Below are 15,102 nucleotides of genomic sequence, written 5' to 3'. Positions count from 1 at the left end.
CAGGGGGCAACAGCGAGGCGAACACGTCACAATCAAGCAGTACTAAATTCAGTAGAAGTAGACTCATTTTTTTAAACAAATATGGCGCTATCGAGTGATTTAAAAAAAAGGAAAAAGTACACTACATACTCAAAGTCGGCTTTTAAAAACAACTGGACTATAAAATGTATATTTATACAATATGCGGTGGTTACTTTCTCACCAAGTAAACGCTGTTTCGGAGTACGACAGTTGCTTGATAGTTCACCGACACAGAGAAGATAAAGGACTTTATGCTAGCTGCTGTAAACAAGGTTGGATTGGTGACCAAAAACAGGTAATGACATCTACTGTACAGTATATACACAATAGGCGATATATGTTGTGTTGGTCAAATCATGTGTTAATGTTGTCTAATAGTTTACTTTTATTCTGACTTTAAAAAATGCACTTAAACAGCAAAACATTGATTCATTCATTTTCTACCGCTTTTTTCCTCACGAGGGTCGCGGGGGGTGCTGGAGCCTATCCCAGCTGTCTTTGTGCAAAAGGCGGGGTACACCCTTGACTGGTTGCCAGCCAATCACAGGGCACATATAGACAAACAACCATTCACACTCACATTCATACCTATGGACAATTTGGAGTCGCCAATTAACCTAGCATGTTTTTGGAATGTGGGAGGAAACCGGAGTACCCGGAGAAAACCCGAGAAGAACATGCAAACTCCACACAGAGATGTTCGAAGGTGGAATTGAACCCTGGTCTCCTGTGAGGTCTGCGCGCTAACCACTCGACCGCCATGCCGCAACAGCAAAACAAAGCATTCAAAATGTGGTTCCTCGGATCAAATGGACATCATGGAACAGCACATTTTGAAACTGTGGCCCTCTTCATTATGTAGTTTAACAGCGCTCCTCTGGAACATCAAGATATGATGGATGTCTTTGTGGAGGATCTTCTTCCAAACCTGGATCAGGACATCAGGTTTTGGTGGATGCAACAATTGGATTCAGGTCTGGGTAATGGCATCAGAAGGAAACCAGAGCCCAATGCGTCACCAATCTGAGGGTCTCATCCTGGTACGAACAACAGATGGCTAGAACATGGAGATCAAGCCTGACCCGCCAAAACTAGTCATCCTGGAGGAAGTAGGCTGGATCCCTCTTACACTTCTTCTGACAGTTTCTACAAAAACATGCACACAAGCGCCTGCTTTAGATGACTTCTGGGCAGTGAACTTCCTGTACAATTGCCTCTGTTTCTTCTGGTGTACTGGCCTGTGTCCTGGTATCACCTCCTCACTGTTGACACTCTGCCGGAGGACACAATAAGCAACTTGGAGAAGCTACACAACTTGATACATGGCGGTGACTTTAATGTTGTGGCCGTAATAGGAAAATGTTTTGGAATTGCAGCTGTGTGACTTAGACTTCCTTTAGAAAAGGTCAACGTTATCATGTTTACATTATCTGCTCAAGCACCTTTCCCCCATTTTCATCACATGGTTCCCTGTGTAGTATTTAGGGCAAGGGTTGGGATAAGCGCATCATAAAAAGTATCTTGGCATCACGCGTGTAAATACAGTACGTCAGCCATGATTAGATGCGGCCCAAATAGAGCATGACCTCTCAGCTGTTGTTTGTTGCTCTGACGCTGAACAGAAGAACCGAACCAGACACAAGCGAAGGCTCACGGTGTATATGTGGGAAATTTTACAGCATGTTGTAAATGACGTATTTTGTGGTGACGGGAGGCTGCATTGATGCATCATTTCCCATTATTAGTCAGTCATGACAACGTACATGCACGGCGCCAGCAGGATGTTGACACAACAGCATCCCTCGTAGTTATCAGTGGTAATATTCCACACAGGAAATGTCGTTTTTTCCCCATAAAAAAATTATAAACATTTTAAAAATATTATATTATTATATATCAGGCTTGACCTCCATGTTCTAGCCACAGGTACCACCAAAACCTGATGTCCTGTTCCAGGTTTGGAAGAAGTTCCTCCACAGAGGTCCACAGTTTCAAAATGCGCTGTTCCATTATGTCCATTTGATCCGAGGAACCACATTTTGAACGCTTTGTTTTGCTGTTGCGGCGTGGCAGACGAGTGGTTAGCGCGCAGACCTCACAGCTAGGAGACCAGGGTTCAATTCCACCCTCGCCCATCTCTGTGTGGAGTTTGCATGTTCTCCCTGTGCATGCGTGGGTTTTCTCCGGGTACTCCGGTTTCCTCCCACATTCCAAAAACATGCTAGGTTAATTGGCGACTCCAAATTGTCCATAGGTATGAATGTGAGTGTGAATGGTTGTTTGTCTATATGTCCCCACGACCCTCGTGAGGATAAGCAATAGAAAATGAATAAATGAATAACTCAACCATGGCATGTCCCACAACAAAGAGTGACAAAAACCTCTCATTCCGTGTGGAAGTGGTTACAGTCCAAATTGTCCATAGGTATGAATGTGAGTGTGAATGGTTGTTTGTCTATATGTGCCCTGTGATTGGCTGGCGACCAGTTCAGGCCGAAGACAGCTGGGATAGGCTCCAGCACCCCCCGCGACCCTCGTGAGGAAAAGTGGTAGAAAATGAATGAATGAATGAATATTATAATACATATATAATATATAGAAATAAAAAAAAAAGAAATAAAATGAATTGACATTTTTTTTTCATTTAAACACAAACTAAATACACTGCTTGTCATTATTTTGTGTCACAAAACCCGAGACAGCCATTAATCAAAGCTTTAAACAGGTAAAGAATGCTGTGTTCATGTGTCTACTGACTAAAACGATGTGGTAACATGAAACGATGATTGCATTGTGTCTACACCGACACGTATGGCGGCCCCTTTTCTACAGAGTCAACATGTCCGACAGCGCTGTCTTTTACTTGGCTGTGATAAGGCACAGTGAGACAGGTCTGACTGGTATATGACGTGTGTGTGTGTGTGTGTATGTGTGTGTGTGTGTGTATGTGTGCGGGGCAAGCTGCCTGAGGCTTGGGTGTGTGTGGTGTGCATGGGACTGAAGTGTGTATTCCAGTCGGGGGTGGGGGGGCTCACTGTGGCCTTTCGGGAGGCATGCGGTTTAAGGTCAGTCAAGTGCCACTGGACTTGGAAGTGCGTCTTCGCTTCTTGACGTGTCGCCCCCAACTGCCCGTGTCCTTTACCGAGTCCTTTGTGTGCTTTTCTTTCCACAGATGTAAAGTCACAGGTTTAATGCTTGATTATTAGTGTCATTATTATAATGGGTTGCTGGGAGGATTATTGTCACCGCTGGCACCGCCATTGTTTTTTCAACATTATACGCTCTTTCTTTTTCTGTATTTAAACTGCACAGTTGTGGCCTTGTGCTTTAGCAGTGATTCAAGTTTATTTATTTCTTAATGTTGCAATTTAATTAAAATGTTTGGAAAATAGCATTGACTCGGCCCGACTTGCGAACCTGCCACAATTAATCGATTCCTTTTGGTGTAGAAAACTCTATACCAGTGGAAACGGTATTGTACAGGGTCAGGGAAAATGATCTGACACATTTGTAGGTTAAATAAAAGGCAAATAAAGTAAAGAAACAAAAAATGACATTCTGTTTCATTATTATTATTTTCATTTAAAAATTGAATCAGTTCTGGCGGTGCGAGTTCAGCCGGTTGATTTTTGTTTTAATGCAGGTCCAGTAGCTCTGAAGTTGGTAACCCATAACAGGATCGTGTTTCGAGCTGGTACGGGATCATGTCTACTGAGATTGAAGTGCAAACGGAACACTCGTGATGTTGCAGTTACAGATTTGTTTGTTTTGATAAATGTTTCCAACATGAAAGCACGATGCTCATCAGTCCAATTCATGGCAGCAACTGAAAAAGAAACAAAAAATAATGGCATTATAAAGAAACAAAGCAAAATGGCATTATAGGTACTTTTCGAAAAGAATGTTCTTTTTGTTTCTTTACTTTATTTGCCTTTTATTTAACCTGCAAATGTTTCAGATCATTTTGCCTGACTCTGTATATAGCACAAAATTCACAACCATGCTTCATAAGGATGCCAGATTCAGACCAGAGGTCAAAATAATTGAACTTAAAGACTGAAAGACAAGACTGAAAACTATTACACCCTGTCTGTACAAAAGACAGCCAAAAGTGATTATTTTAACTACAGCAAAGCATGCTGGACAATTCATAATCTAATTCAAAACATTGTTTTTCATGATAAAGAGGTCTATGCTGATGACACACAAAACAATGTGTCATAATGTGTCGGGTTGAAGAAAAATACCATCAGATTGCAGCAAAACTCGTCCTGCAAGTTGGTCTGTTGTGGAAATGGTCTCTTCCTGTAAAGAGCGATGCACCTTAACCTGCAACGCTTGAACTCTAGTCTTTTAGAAGGTACATGTTATGCTCTGTTATAAGTACATCTACACATTCAAAAAGTGTGCATTTACCAAGTTAATAATGTTAACACTGTCACAGACGTTTCAATGTAACCATGTTTTTATTATTGTGTTTTATATTTTGGTTACATAAGAGGAATAATAAGGGGAAAAATTATTAGAAAGGCAGTATGCCTTTCTAATAATTTTTGCAGTGCCAATTATAATCATTGCCCAATATTGAGCTCTATTTGTCAGTTGTCTTGTTTATTTTCACAAATATCTGTCATTATTTTGCATTGTTTGTGTTATTACATGGTTATACTTTAATATTTACAAACTTGGAGAATAAGTTAATGAGCACAGGGGCACAAATGTATGCGCCCCATGAAATCTGCCTGGCAACAAGTGTGTCTTGTATGTTGCGATGTGTGCTACTTGTTTATAATACGGTGAAAATATTCTTTACAAACTCTGAAAATAAGTTCTTGGACACAGGAATATAGTCACTGGAACTTTATTGGGTTATGGGGCACAAATGTATGCGCCCCATGAAATCTGCCTGGCAACAAGTGCGTCTTGTGTGTTGCGATGTGTGCTACTTGTTTATGATACTGTGAAAATATTATTTACCAAGTCGTAGAATAAGCTCTTGGACACAAGAATATAGTCGCTGTAACTTCATTGGGTTATGGGGCACAAATGTATGTGCCCCATGAAATCTGCCTGGCAACAAGTGTGTCTTGTATGTTGCAATGTGTGCTACTTGTTTATAATACGGTGAAAATATTCTTGACAAACTCTGAGAATAAGTTCTTGGACACAGGAATAAAGTCGGTGGAACTTTGTTGGGTTATGGGGCACAATTGTATGCGCCCCATGAAATCTGCCTGGGAACAAGTGTGTCTTGTATCTTGCCATGTGTGCTACTTGTTTATAATACGGTGAAAATATTCCTGACAAACTCTGAAAATATGTTCTTGGACACAGGAATATAGTCGGTGGAACTTTATTGGGTTATGGGGCACAAACATATGTGCGTCATGAAATCTGCTTAACAACAAATGTGTGTTGCTACGTGGTGCTACTTGGTTTCTAATACTGTGAAGTAAGTAAAATGTTCTCGTTTCCCTGTTCTGTAGCCTTCCTAAATGGTTGATGGTGTACATATTTTCAGCATCTGCTATATATCCATCATGTGCTCTACAATGCAATGTTTTGTGCAGTGTACGAATCTATATTTAACCATCACTGTCATGGGAACTGTAAGGGCGAATGGGGGCACTTCCTTGTAGCCTCAGGGTGGGTGTGGTGTTTGATGGTGCAAGGGGGGCAGGTATTGCTACCTAATTCAGTCCAGTTGTGTAGAAAGCCTCGCTTCACACACTCGGCGGTTGAGTGAGTGAGTGAGTGTGTGTGAGTGTGTGTCTCTGTGTGTCAGTGTGCGTTCACAGGCAAACGAAGGACGCACGGGAACACCGCGGGGCTCCATCGGCCAGAAGGTCCATGATGAGAGGCTGCTCCGGCCGATCCAAACACGCACAGATCCAAGGCAGAACGGGTAAGAAGGATTCTCATCATATCCGCCCAAGTCGCAGGAAGTGTGTGGTGAACGGAGGAGACGTAAACAAGAGTGGACGTACCGTGTGTGTGTGTATGTGTGTGTGTGTTTTTGTCTCTGAGACCTTTCCCCTACATAACAACACGCTGCCTTTTTGCGTATGGTCTGCACACGGCGGTTTGTTGCTCTAGTTTATATTTGGCCACTTTGAACATGCCTTCCGTGCTAACAAAACATACGATTGTTTGCTATGGCGATAGCGACGCTGCATCTTCCGCAAGCATCTTGTCGTTGTTGTGCTGGTTTTTATGACTGTGTGCGTTGATGGCATGTTCAACATAACTACGTTTTTACCAGTAAGGACTGGAAGCGATGATGATGTAGTCCAGTGCAGGCTAAAAAGCTGTTAGCTGATGGGAGGAAGAGCCCTTCATCAACACATCCTTTGCAGATTTAAACCATTTCCGTCATATCCAAACTTGTTAAGACGAGTTATCGTTTATGATATATGGGTTGCATGTATTTCCACATGTGCAATCATAAAGATGTATTTAATTAGAAAAGCAAATGTAGGTCAGGGGCCCTGTTGCTCCTCTATCGCGAGTTTAATATAACCACTGCATTAAAATAGGTGAACAAACTGACCTATATGTAAGGAGCATGTCTTATTATGTGCAGTGTAATCCAATAGAACGTCACTTTCGTAAGATGTGTCCTTACGTGTGTAAGATTCAAAATCTGACTTGACAGGAGGTTAAAAAAATCACACCTCTATGAAATATGTCTTGGATTTAGACTCTGGTAATTGCTGGAAATAAAGTTGATGATGCCATTACAAGCGCAAATAAACATGGAGTGCGAAAAAGAACAATGCTGCCATCTAGTGGCTGTTTAGTATACATTGCTGCTTTTTAATTTGCGCACTTTCCATACTTCAATACTGTGTGTGTTCTGTATTAGGTACACTGTGTACCTCTTGTTCCTATTGGCGAGTATTATGACAGCCCGGTGCTATTATTGGCGTTACGCACTTACCGGAAATGACGGTAACAATAGTGCCCCAAATTGTGAAATCCCTCCCCTCCCAAGATGGCGACGTTTGAGGGTGGGCAGGTTATTAGAATAATAGCTAATTTCTGGCTTACATGGACTGGAATAGTAGAATAGTTGCAGGTTGTTTTTAATAACCCTGACAATGTTGTATTTTTGTTTTTTTGTGGAGCCTATTGTAAGGTTTATTGATGACTAATAAAATATATTGCAAAAATGAAACATGTAGTATGTTATACAAATTACTGCTTACTTACTAGATTAGGATATTGCAAGGGTTTGTTGTTGAGTTGTCCCATGAAAAGATATTTTCAGAAATATAGTGATATAAAGTGATATCCCTCGCCATGCCGTTCCATGTATGTATTGCTCATGTGCAAACTCCAAGCAATAAAACTTGTGGTTAGTTGCAAAAGGAGCGGTATTTCAAGTTTGTGTACCATCTGTACTGCTTTTTCTTTTAATGGCAGCCAGAAAGTGTTTTTCTGGACATAAAACTTTGTTTTTGTTTGTCTAATGTCCAATTCTTATATACTGTTTGCAGATAACCATGAGTATTTAAGTGGTTGATTCAAGACATGTCTCTTTGCAGCTCTGAGCGTTGGCAGGGGGTTGGGATGGGAAGTTGGAGCCGACCTTTGACCCCTGACCAATTGAGGTTGGGGAAGGCTGTTGACAATTAGAGTACGGTATTGTATTAAAAGAAACTTACTATAGTGCCCCACTGGGATGTCAAATTATTTTTAAAACCCCTGAAATTTACTTATTTTAAATATGTAGTTGTTTTTTTTTCTTTCAAATAAAAATATTAAAGTGACACTACATACTGTGGAAAAGGTTGGACACAAAAATACTACCTTACGTAAGCTGCTATAAAATATAGTGCAACATAGTTCCAGTGACAATTCAGGTTTAATGAAAGAGTTAACATCTGAGTTTGTCGTCATTACGGTAGAACAGCAGAAAAGTGGCTGCGTGTCTCCTATTGTCATTACGACCAAGCCTCGGTCTTGCTGTGTACATGGGCACGTGACGCTCGGCGATGCGCATGAGCGCAGCAAGCCACCCGCGGACCGTCCATCTGCATCTCCGTCGAGCTTCTCCGATGAAACCCCGGTCACCTTCGGAGCAGCATCACGGGAAACGACCCCGTGTCCCTCCCGCCGCGGCCTCTACCTCGCCGCAAGACGGAATGGAGGATAACACTCCGTCGAATCCGCGGGAACTAACCCAAAACCCCCTCAAGAAGATCTGGATGCCGTGTAAAAATGGCCTTCCCGAAAGGCACATTTCTCAAAGAAAGGGTGCGTATGGCGACGACGTGCCCTCAGCGGTCTCTAACCAAGCTCTCTCTAATGAGTTGCTATTCTGTTCGCCGTGTGTAACAACTATTCAAGAATGTTGCTCGTTTGCTTCTGGTGGGTTGTTTGCTTAAACTGGCGAGACGTGATAAACGAGTCAGACAACACCGACGGAAGTGATGTGCTAGCTTAAACTGTTAGCGCCCGCCGAGCTCGTGCGGTGCTTCGCCTCAGGCGACTTGCTGCGACACTTCAATGGACCGAAACGGTTTTCATACCGAAATACCGGCTGGCGGTAAACTAGACGGTATCTGTCGTGTAGTCGTGTGTGTGGTACCATCAAATCAACGTTCTAGTGCTGTTTCCAGGATGTAGTGTGTTGCTTTCTGTTTTAGGTAGACTCATTATTATATTTAGCGGTGTACTCGGTTCTTGAGGCTTTAGTTCTAGCTGGCTAGATTTCCGGTAACACCGTTTTGGGAATATGAGAGGAAGCACAAGTACCTGGAGAACGGATCTCCTTCACAGGGAGAACATGCAAACTCCACACTGAGATGTTCCAGCTGAGATTTGAAACATTAATCTCCAGTCTGAGGCTGACATGCTAACCAAGTAGGCAGCCATGCTTTAAGAAAATGAACACAAGAGTGAGCATGCTGTTTCTCCAGTCTGTCCTCTCACCCAGTCATCTGTACAAACAGTGTCCCAGTGTGGCAACTGGTCTTAACTGTGTGCAGATGTGCTGGATTGTAAAATTTGGGTGTTTCACAACCATGCCTTTTGTTCTTTTACTCCCAACGTCCTCAAGACAAGACATAGAAACATAATTAATCACTCTGTCCTTCTTCCTTTGCAGTATGTATGACCAACTGCCCTACCCTGATAGTGACGGTGGGCCTTCCTGCCAGGGGGAAAACTTACATCTCCAAGAAGTTGACCCGCTATCTCAACTGGATTGGGGTTCCCACCAGAGGTACGTATTTATTTTAGCTTGTTATATAGGATCATTGCGGAATGTGATGCTAATTTGAAATCCATACCCCTGTCTTGTCCAGAGTTCAATGTAGGACAATACAGGAGAGAATGTGTGAAGATCTACAAGTCCTTTGAGTTCTTCCGTCCAGACAACGAAGAAGGCTTAAAGATCAGAAGGTAAAAGTCTCATCAGTCCTCAAATGTTCTGATGTGATGTTTATCGATGGGATTACTTGTGATGCTTGCAGGCAATGTGCTTCGGCAGCTTTAAACGACGTGCGTCAATACCTGACAGAAGAAGGAGGCCAAGTTGCGGTAAGTCAGATGTGAAGTGAAATGTTGCTCAAACACAAAGTGCCGTTCTTAAGCATCGTTTTCCCTCTCGCACAGGTTTTTGATGCAACAAACACGACAAGGGAAAGAAGGGAGACCATCATTCAGTTTGCAGAGCAGAATGGTTTCAAGGTATTGTCCAGTAGAATCGGGATCTCAATTGTATGCAATAAAATCAGGATGAAGAGTCTTGAACCAGTCATGATGTGCTATATATATCACGATATTGTTACTATGGTAATCATTGTCATTGGATGGTCACATCACCTCGTACTTCGGTACGAGGTACATTATTTAAAAAAACAAACAAACAAAAAAAAAACTTACACTGTATTATGGAAAGCAGGAAGTGAACAAATGTAACAGTTACTGATTGTAAAAGTACCAGATGGAGGGGTAGGATTTAATAAGCTTTGCTTCTTCCTACTCCTTTTGGACATGTGGAACTGTGAACTGATTATGGGATGCACTCAATTGTAATCTGATGCATGTTCAAATGAAATATTACCATTACAATTCATAATTCAGCCATTAGTACTAAATATATAGTTTTCTTATGTCTTCTTTAGGTGTTTTTTGTGGAATCTGTGTGTGAAGACCCAGATGTCATCCAGGAGAACATTGTGGTGAGTATCGTTGATCTTCCGTCTGAATGAGTTTGTGCAAGATATCGTCAGTGCATTGTTGTTTTCGTCTAGCAAGTGAAGCTGGGCAGCCCGGACTACACCAACTGCAACACGGAAGAGGCGGTGGAAGATTTCATGAAGAGGATCAAGTGTTACGAAAACTCCTACCAGACCCTGGATGAGGTTTTGGACAGGTGTGGTGGAGCTGGTTTGAACATGGTAGTGAATGGAGCAGAGAGGAGTGTGACCGGAGATAGACTTGAGGTCTCTGGTGTCTCCTTTTAGGGATCTCTCCTACATCAAGATCATGGATGTGGGTCAGCGCTACATGGTCAACAGGGTGCTGGACCACATCCAGAGTCGCATTGTCTACTATCTCATGAACATCCACATCACACCTCGCTCCATCTACCTGTGCCGCCATGGTGAGAGTGAGCTCAATGTCAAAGGTCGGATTGGAGGAGACTCTGGTCTCACGCCAAGAGGTAAAGAGGTACGGCGGACGTGACCTGACAGACGACTACCAAAGTGTCTGCATGGACTGGTAGATGAAAGTCTAATGAGGTAATCCTCCGAGCGCGTGTCAGCTTTGTGTCCTCATGTCTTTCCAGTTTGCCAAGAAGCTGAGCCAATTCATCCAAGCCCAAGGCATCAGTGACCTGAAGGTGTGGACCAGCCAAATGAAGAGAACCATCCAGACCGCCGAGGGCCTCAGTGTCCCCTACGAACAGTGGAAGGTCCTCAACGAGATTGATGCTGTGAGCGTGCCATCTTTTCTCATTGTAATGTATCATCAGGATGGGATGTTTGATCAAGTTCTTTGATGCAACCTCAGGGCGTGTGCGAGGAGATGATGTATGAGGAGATCCAGGATAACTACCCTCTGGAGTTTGCATTGCGGGACCAGGACAAGTACCGCTACCGCTACCCTAAAGGAGAGGTCAGTGGATGGACTCGGAACAAAGCACATCGACGCCATGTTGCTCGTTTGTCAGCAACATGCCTCATTTTTCTTTTGCGGAAAGTCCCCATTCATTCATTCATTCATTTTCCACCGCTTATCCTCACGAGGGTCACGGGGGTGCTGGAGCCTATCCCAGCTGTCTTCAGGCAAAAGGCGGGGTACACCCTGGACTGGTGGCCAACCAATCACAGGGCACATATAGACAAACAACCATTCACACGCACATTCATACCTATGGACAATTTGGAGTCGCCAATTAACCTAGCATGGTTTTGGAATGTGGGAGGAAACCGGAGTACCCGGAGAAAACCCAGGCATGCACGGGGATAACATGCAAACTCCACACAGAGATGGCCGAGGGTGGAATTGAACTCAGGTCTCCTAGCTGTGAGGCCTGCGTGCTAACCGCTCGGTCGCCATTCATTCATTCATTCATTCATTTTCTACCGCTTTTCCTCATGAGGGTCAAAGGGGGTGCTGGAGCCTATCCCAGCTGTCTTTTGGGCGAGAGTCGGGGTACACCCTGGACTGGTCGCCAGCCAATCACAGTGCACATATAGACAAACAACCATTCACACTCACATTCATACCTGTGGCCAATTAACCTAGCATGTTTTTGGAATGTGGGAGGAAACCGGAGTACCCGGAGAAAACCCACACATGCACAGAGAGAACATGCAAACTCCACACAGAGATGGCCGAGGGTGGAATTGAGCTCGGGTCTCCTAGCTGTGAGGCCTGTGTGCTAAACACTATACCATATTACCCAACATTTCCACAACCTAATGTTCTGGTTGGAATTGAATGTAAAACAAATTCTGTTCTATCTGTACTGTAAGCGTCTAATAGTTTCTCCTCCTCTGACTTAGTCCTATGAGGACCTGGTGCAGCGCTTGGAGCCAGTCATCATGGAGCTGGAGCGGCAGGAGAACGTTCTGGTCATCTGTCACCAGGCCGTCATGCGCTGCCTGCTTGCCTACTTCCTGGACAAAACGGCAGGCAAGTCTCTGAAAGTGGAGCACATCCTTTGAGGCACTGGTGGATATCTGACCCCGGTTTCTCATGACGAGTGTATGTGCTGATGTTTCTGTGGGAGTTGAATAAACATCTGGTGTGTTCGTCCACACAGAGGAGCTGCCCTACCTGAAGTGCCCCCTCCACACCGTTCTGAAGCTAACCCCCGTGGCCTACGGTAGGAAGCTCTGGTCTTTGTCTAGACTGTACACAATGAAGTCTCTTCTAACGGAGCTAACCTTCTGTCACCAGGCTGTAAGGTGGAGTCCATCAGCCTTAACGTGGATGCTGTAAACACGCACCGAGAGAAACCAGAGGTGGGTACAATCTCTACACATAACTCACCCATATTGTACGCAATAAGACCGGATTAGGCTATGAACATTATGATGCAACATAGATATTTCAACACTTTATTACAATAGACGTGCTTTTGGATCAACACTGACCTCAGGTCCTTTTCACGTGTTGGTAACAACACATAAACGTTACAAAGTTGTGTTGCCAGTCGCTTTTAAAGGAGCAGAGAATGAGAATACTGATAAATTGGCAACATGAGCCGAGCCTTAAGCATTTTTCATACGTGCTATTATTCCTGCACATTATTCCCGATTTGGTGTCTAGATGAACTGGAAAAAGATGAGAGATGGGATTTTCCATGTTAAATTGCTTCTGAATGAATATATTATTTTTAATGTGTGTATATTGTTATGTAAACGTCACATTGAATGAAAATATAACCTCCCGGTTGCCAACACAGCCACACAAATGATTGGCCAAATATGAATTTTTTTTTTTTTGCCTTGGTGAGTCTCCCACCTTGTTTTGATCCCACCCCCTCTGTGTGTATGCTTCCCCCCCTCCCTCCATCAAACAGAACGTAGAGGTGTCGCGGATGTCAGAGGAGGCTTTGCTAACAGTGCCAGCTCACCAATGAGGCCGTGTCCCCTTGCCCCCCCTCCTCCCGCCCTCTTTTATTCTTCTTTGCACACTCTGTAACCCTTCCGATGCACACTGCACCTGGCAACCTCTTTCCTGTCCGCCTTGCTTTGATCCGATTTACTCCACCGTCGTCTCCACTTCCTGCACTTGTATGTTAAGATGTAACGATGGTGATAGCTGACTGGAATCCAGTTCTTTTTTTCTTTTTCATTTTTATGTAATAATACTTTCTCCCATTTTTGGAGAATAAATGGAGAGCTTGTTAACCCGATGCTGTGCTCTCGCATCTGAAGCAATAATTAAGTTTTTTTTTGTATGTAGTTTTTGTCATGATTCTCATCCTAAATCGATATCTTCGTAGGCGATAAGACACCTTATGGAATTTTTGCAATATTGCACAACTTTTCTTTTGTCATCCAATGTTCTCCTTTACAACTGCTGTGTGTCAAATGTCATACTGTCTACTAAAACTCATAAAAGTACAATGATATTGTTAAAAACCATGTGAAGTGTCTTTTATGGGGGAAAAAAAAATCACTCACCAGAATGAAGAAAAGATTTCTGTTAACTGTTTCTAAATAAACTTCACTTACCCAGCACTGCTCCAAACCCAATCTCGTCACAGTCATTTCTTCAAGACCATTCAACACAGACATACTGTACCACAAGTACTTTGTAGCATGTAGCATGGTGATTTACATTAGTTTCTACTGCATTCATACCAGACTTTGGCACAGTTACCCCCCCCCCACACTCACACCGCTCCACAGCTTTTGGGCTTTGGCCATCACTTCATGATACAACACTTACTTTGCAACTTGACTTTATGGCTCACCTTGAGTTTGTTTTGTATGATTTAGATCCCAGGTGTCATAACTGGCAGGAGGAGGAATCTCATTATATACATAGAGAGCCCATTTTGAGTATTTATGCACATGGATACTTGCCAGTTTGAACTGGTGGAATGAACCATCCCATTCATGATTAGATTCGTCTACAGAGCATGCTCAGGACGACCTCTGTGATGACCTCTGTGTACCGTGCTTGAGTACATTTCAGAGAACTGTCAGTCAAAACAGGCCGGACAAAGCATGGCACACAGATTATAGAGACCGACTCAAAAATAAATAATTACATCCCCCATATTGTTACACTTAGACCAAACTCTTATCATGATACACATACAACACGCGTCATTCTACTTCTTAGACAAGAGCTCTGACACTTGATGTGTTGCTCTTTCTAGAACGTCAACATCCATCGAACAACGGAAGATGCCCTGCAGACCGTCCCTGCTCACCTCTGACACCCTGCCAGTGACTCAGTGAGACTCCCAACGTTTCCACCTAGCGTGCACGTTGTGTTCACACGGGTGTCCGTCAGGGTGAAGTGCCTCCTGTGATGCATACCGACACACACCTCTTTACCGGCTCTTAATAGGCTCCATTTAAAGCATCTCGGCTCGGACAGCACGCTAGGAAGTCTGGGTAGATGGTAGACCACAGGTGGTCCTCAACTTATGAACAAGTTAAGTTAACTTATGTATGTTAAGTTGCAGAGGAAGTCGGAAATTATTTCTAATCATACTGTACACAGAACACAGGGGCATACTGCACAAGGAAGTCACAATAGAGAGACCATTACGCTGCTCACTTCATAGTAAACCATCCTGGATAGCCTGGACTTTTCCACTGAGCTTTTAACAATGTCTGATTTCACTTTCCTTTTCTTTGGTACGTTGCTATCATAAGTGGAAGACGTAATGGAATTGGTCTTTTCTCCATTTTATTGCGCCTACGTAAGTACTGTAGTTCTCTTTTTTTTGTACATTATTAAATAAGTTATGAGCACACATTCGTAATCATGCAACGTCCTAAAACGAGGACCACCTGTAGTTGAGACTGAAGCAGTATCACATCTGTTAGTATTGTAGTAAGTACTCAATTACTTTTTTTTTTCGCTACAGAAATG

The 15,102-nt window shown here is 43.2% G+C and overlaps 1 protein-coding gene across 4 annotated transcripts; it reads left to right on the top strand.

The window, feature by feature from the left end:
* Positions 1–4,788: 4,788 nt before the first annotated feature.
* pfkfb4a (6-phosphofructo-2-kinase/fructose-2,6-biphosphatase 4a) lies at positions 4,789–14,551 on the top strand. Of its 4 annotated transcripts, none has more exons than XM_058069412.2 (14): positions 4,789–5,926; positions 9,134–9,250; positions 9,333–9,429; positions 9,501–9,567; positions 9,643–9,717; positions 10,155–10,211; positions 10,284–10,405; positions 10,497–10,704; positions 10,823–10,969; positions 11,047–11,151; positions 12,045–12,174; positions 12,305–12,367; positions 12,442–12,506; positions 14,378–14,551. In XM_058069412.2, exons 1-14 carry the CDS (start codon positions 5,872–5,874, stop codon positions 14,435–14,437), a joined length of 1,368 nt encoding a protein of 455 aa, XP_057925395.1. In that variant the 5' UTR covers positions 4,789–5,871; the 3' UTR covers positions 14,438–14,551. The 4 variants fall into 4 exon arrangements, with proteins under 4 accessions (XP_057925395.1, XP_057925396.1, XP_057925394.2 ...); XM_058069413.2 differs by lacking the exon at positions 14,378–14,551 and adding an exon at positions 13,067–13,765 and having other exon boundaries at positions 4,791–5,926; XM_058069411.2 differs by lacking the exon at positions 4,789–5,926 and adding an exon at positions 7,985–8,280.
* Positions 14,552–15,102: the final 551 nt, after the last annotated feature.

This window comes from Doryrhamphus excisus, linkage group LG11, assembly GCF_037039965.1.
Source record: "Doryrhamphus excisus strain RoL-2023G ecotype Guam linkage group LG11, RoL_Dexc_Guam_v1.1, whole genome shotgun sequence".
NCBI classification, from domain to species: Eukaryota; Metazoa; Chordata; class Actinopteri; order Syngnathiformes; family Syngnathidae; genus Doryrhamphus; species Doryrhamphus excisus.
The sequence above is the reverse complement of the archived record's forward strand: the minus strand, read 5'-3'. Positions and strand labels throughout refer to the sequence as shown.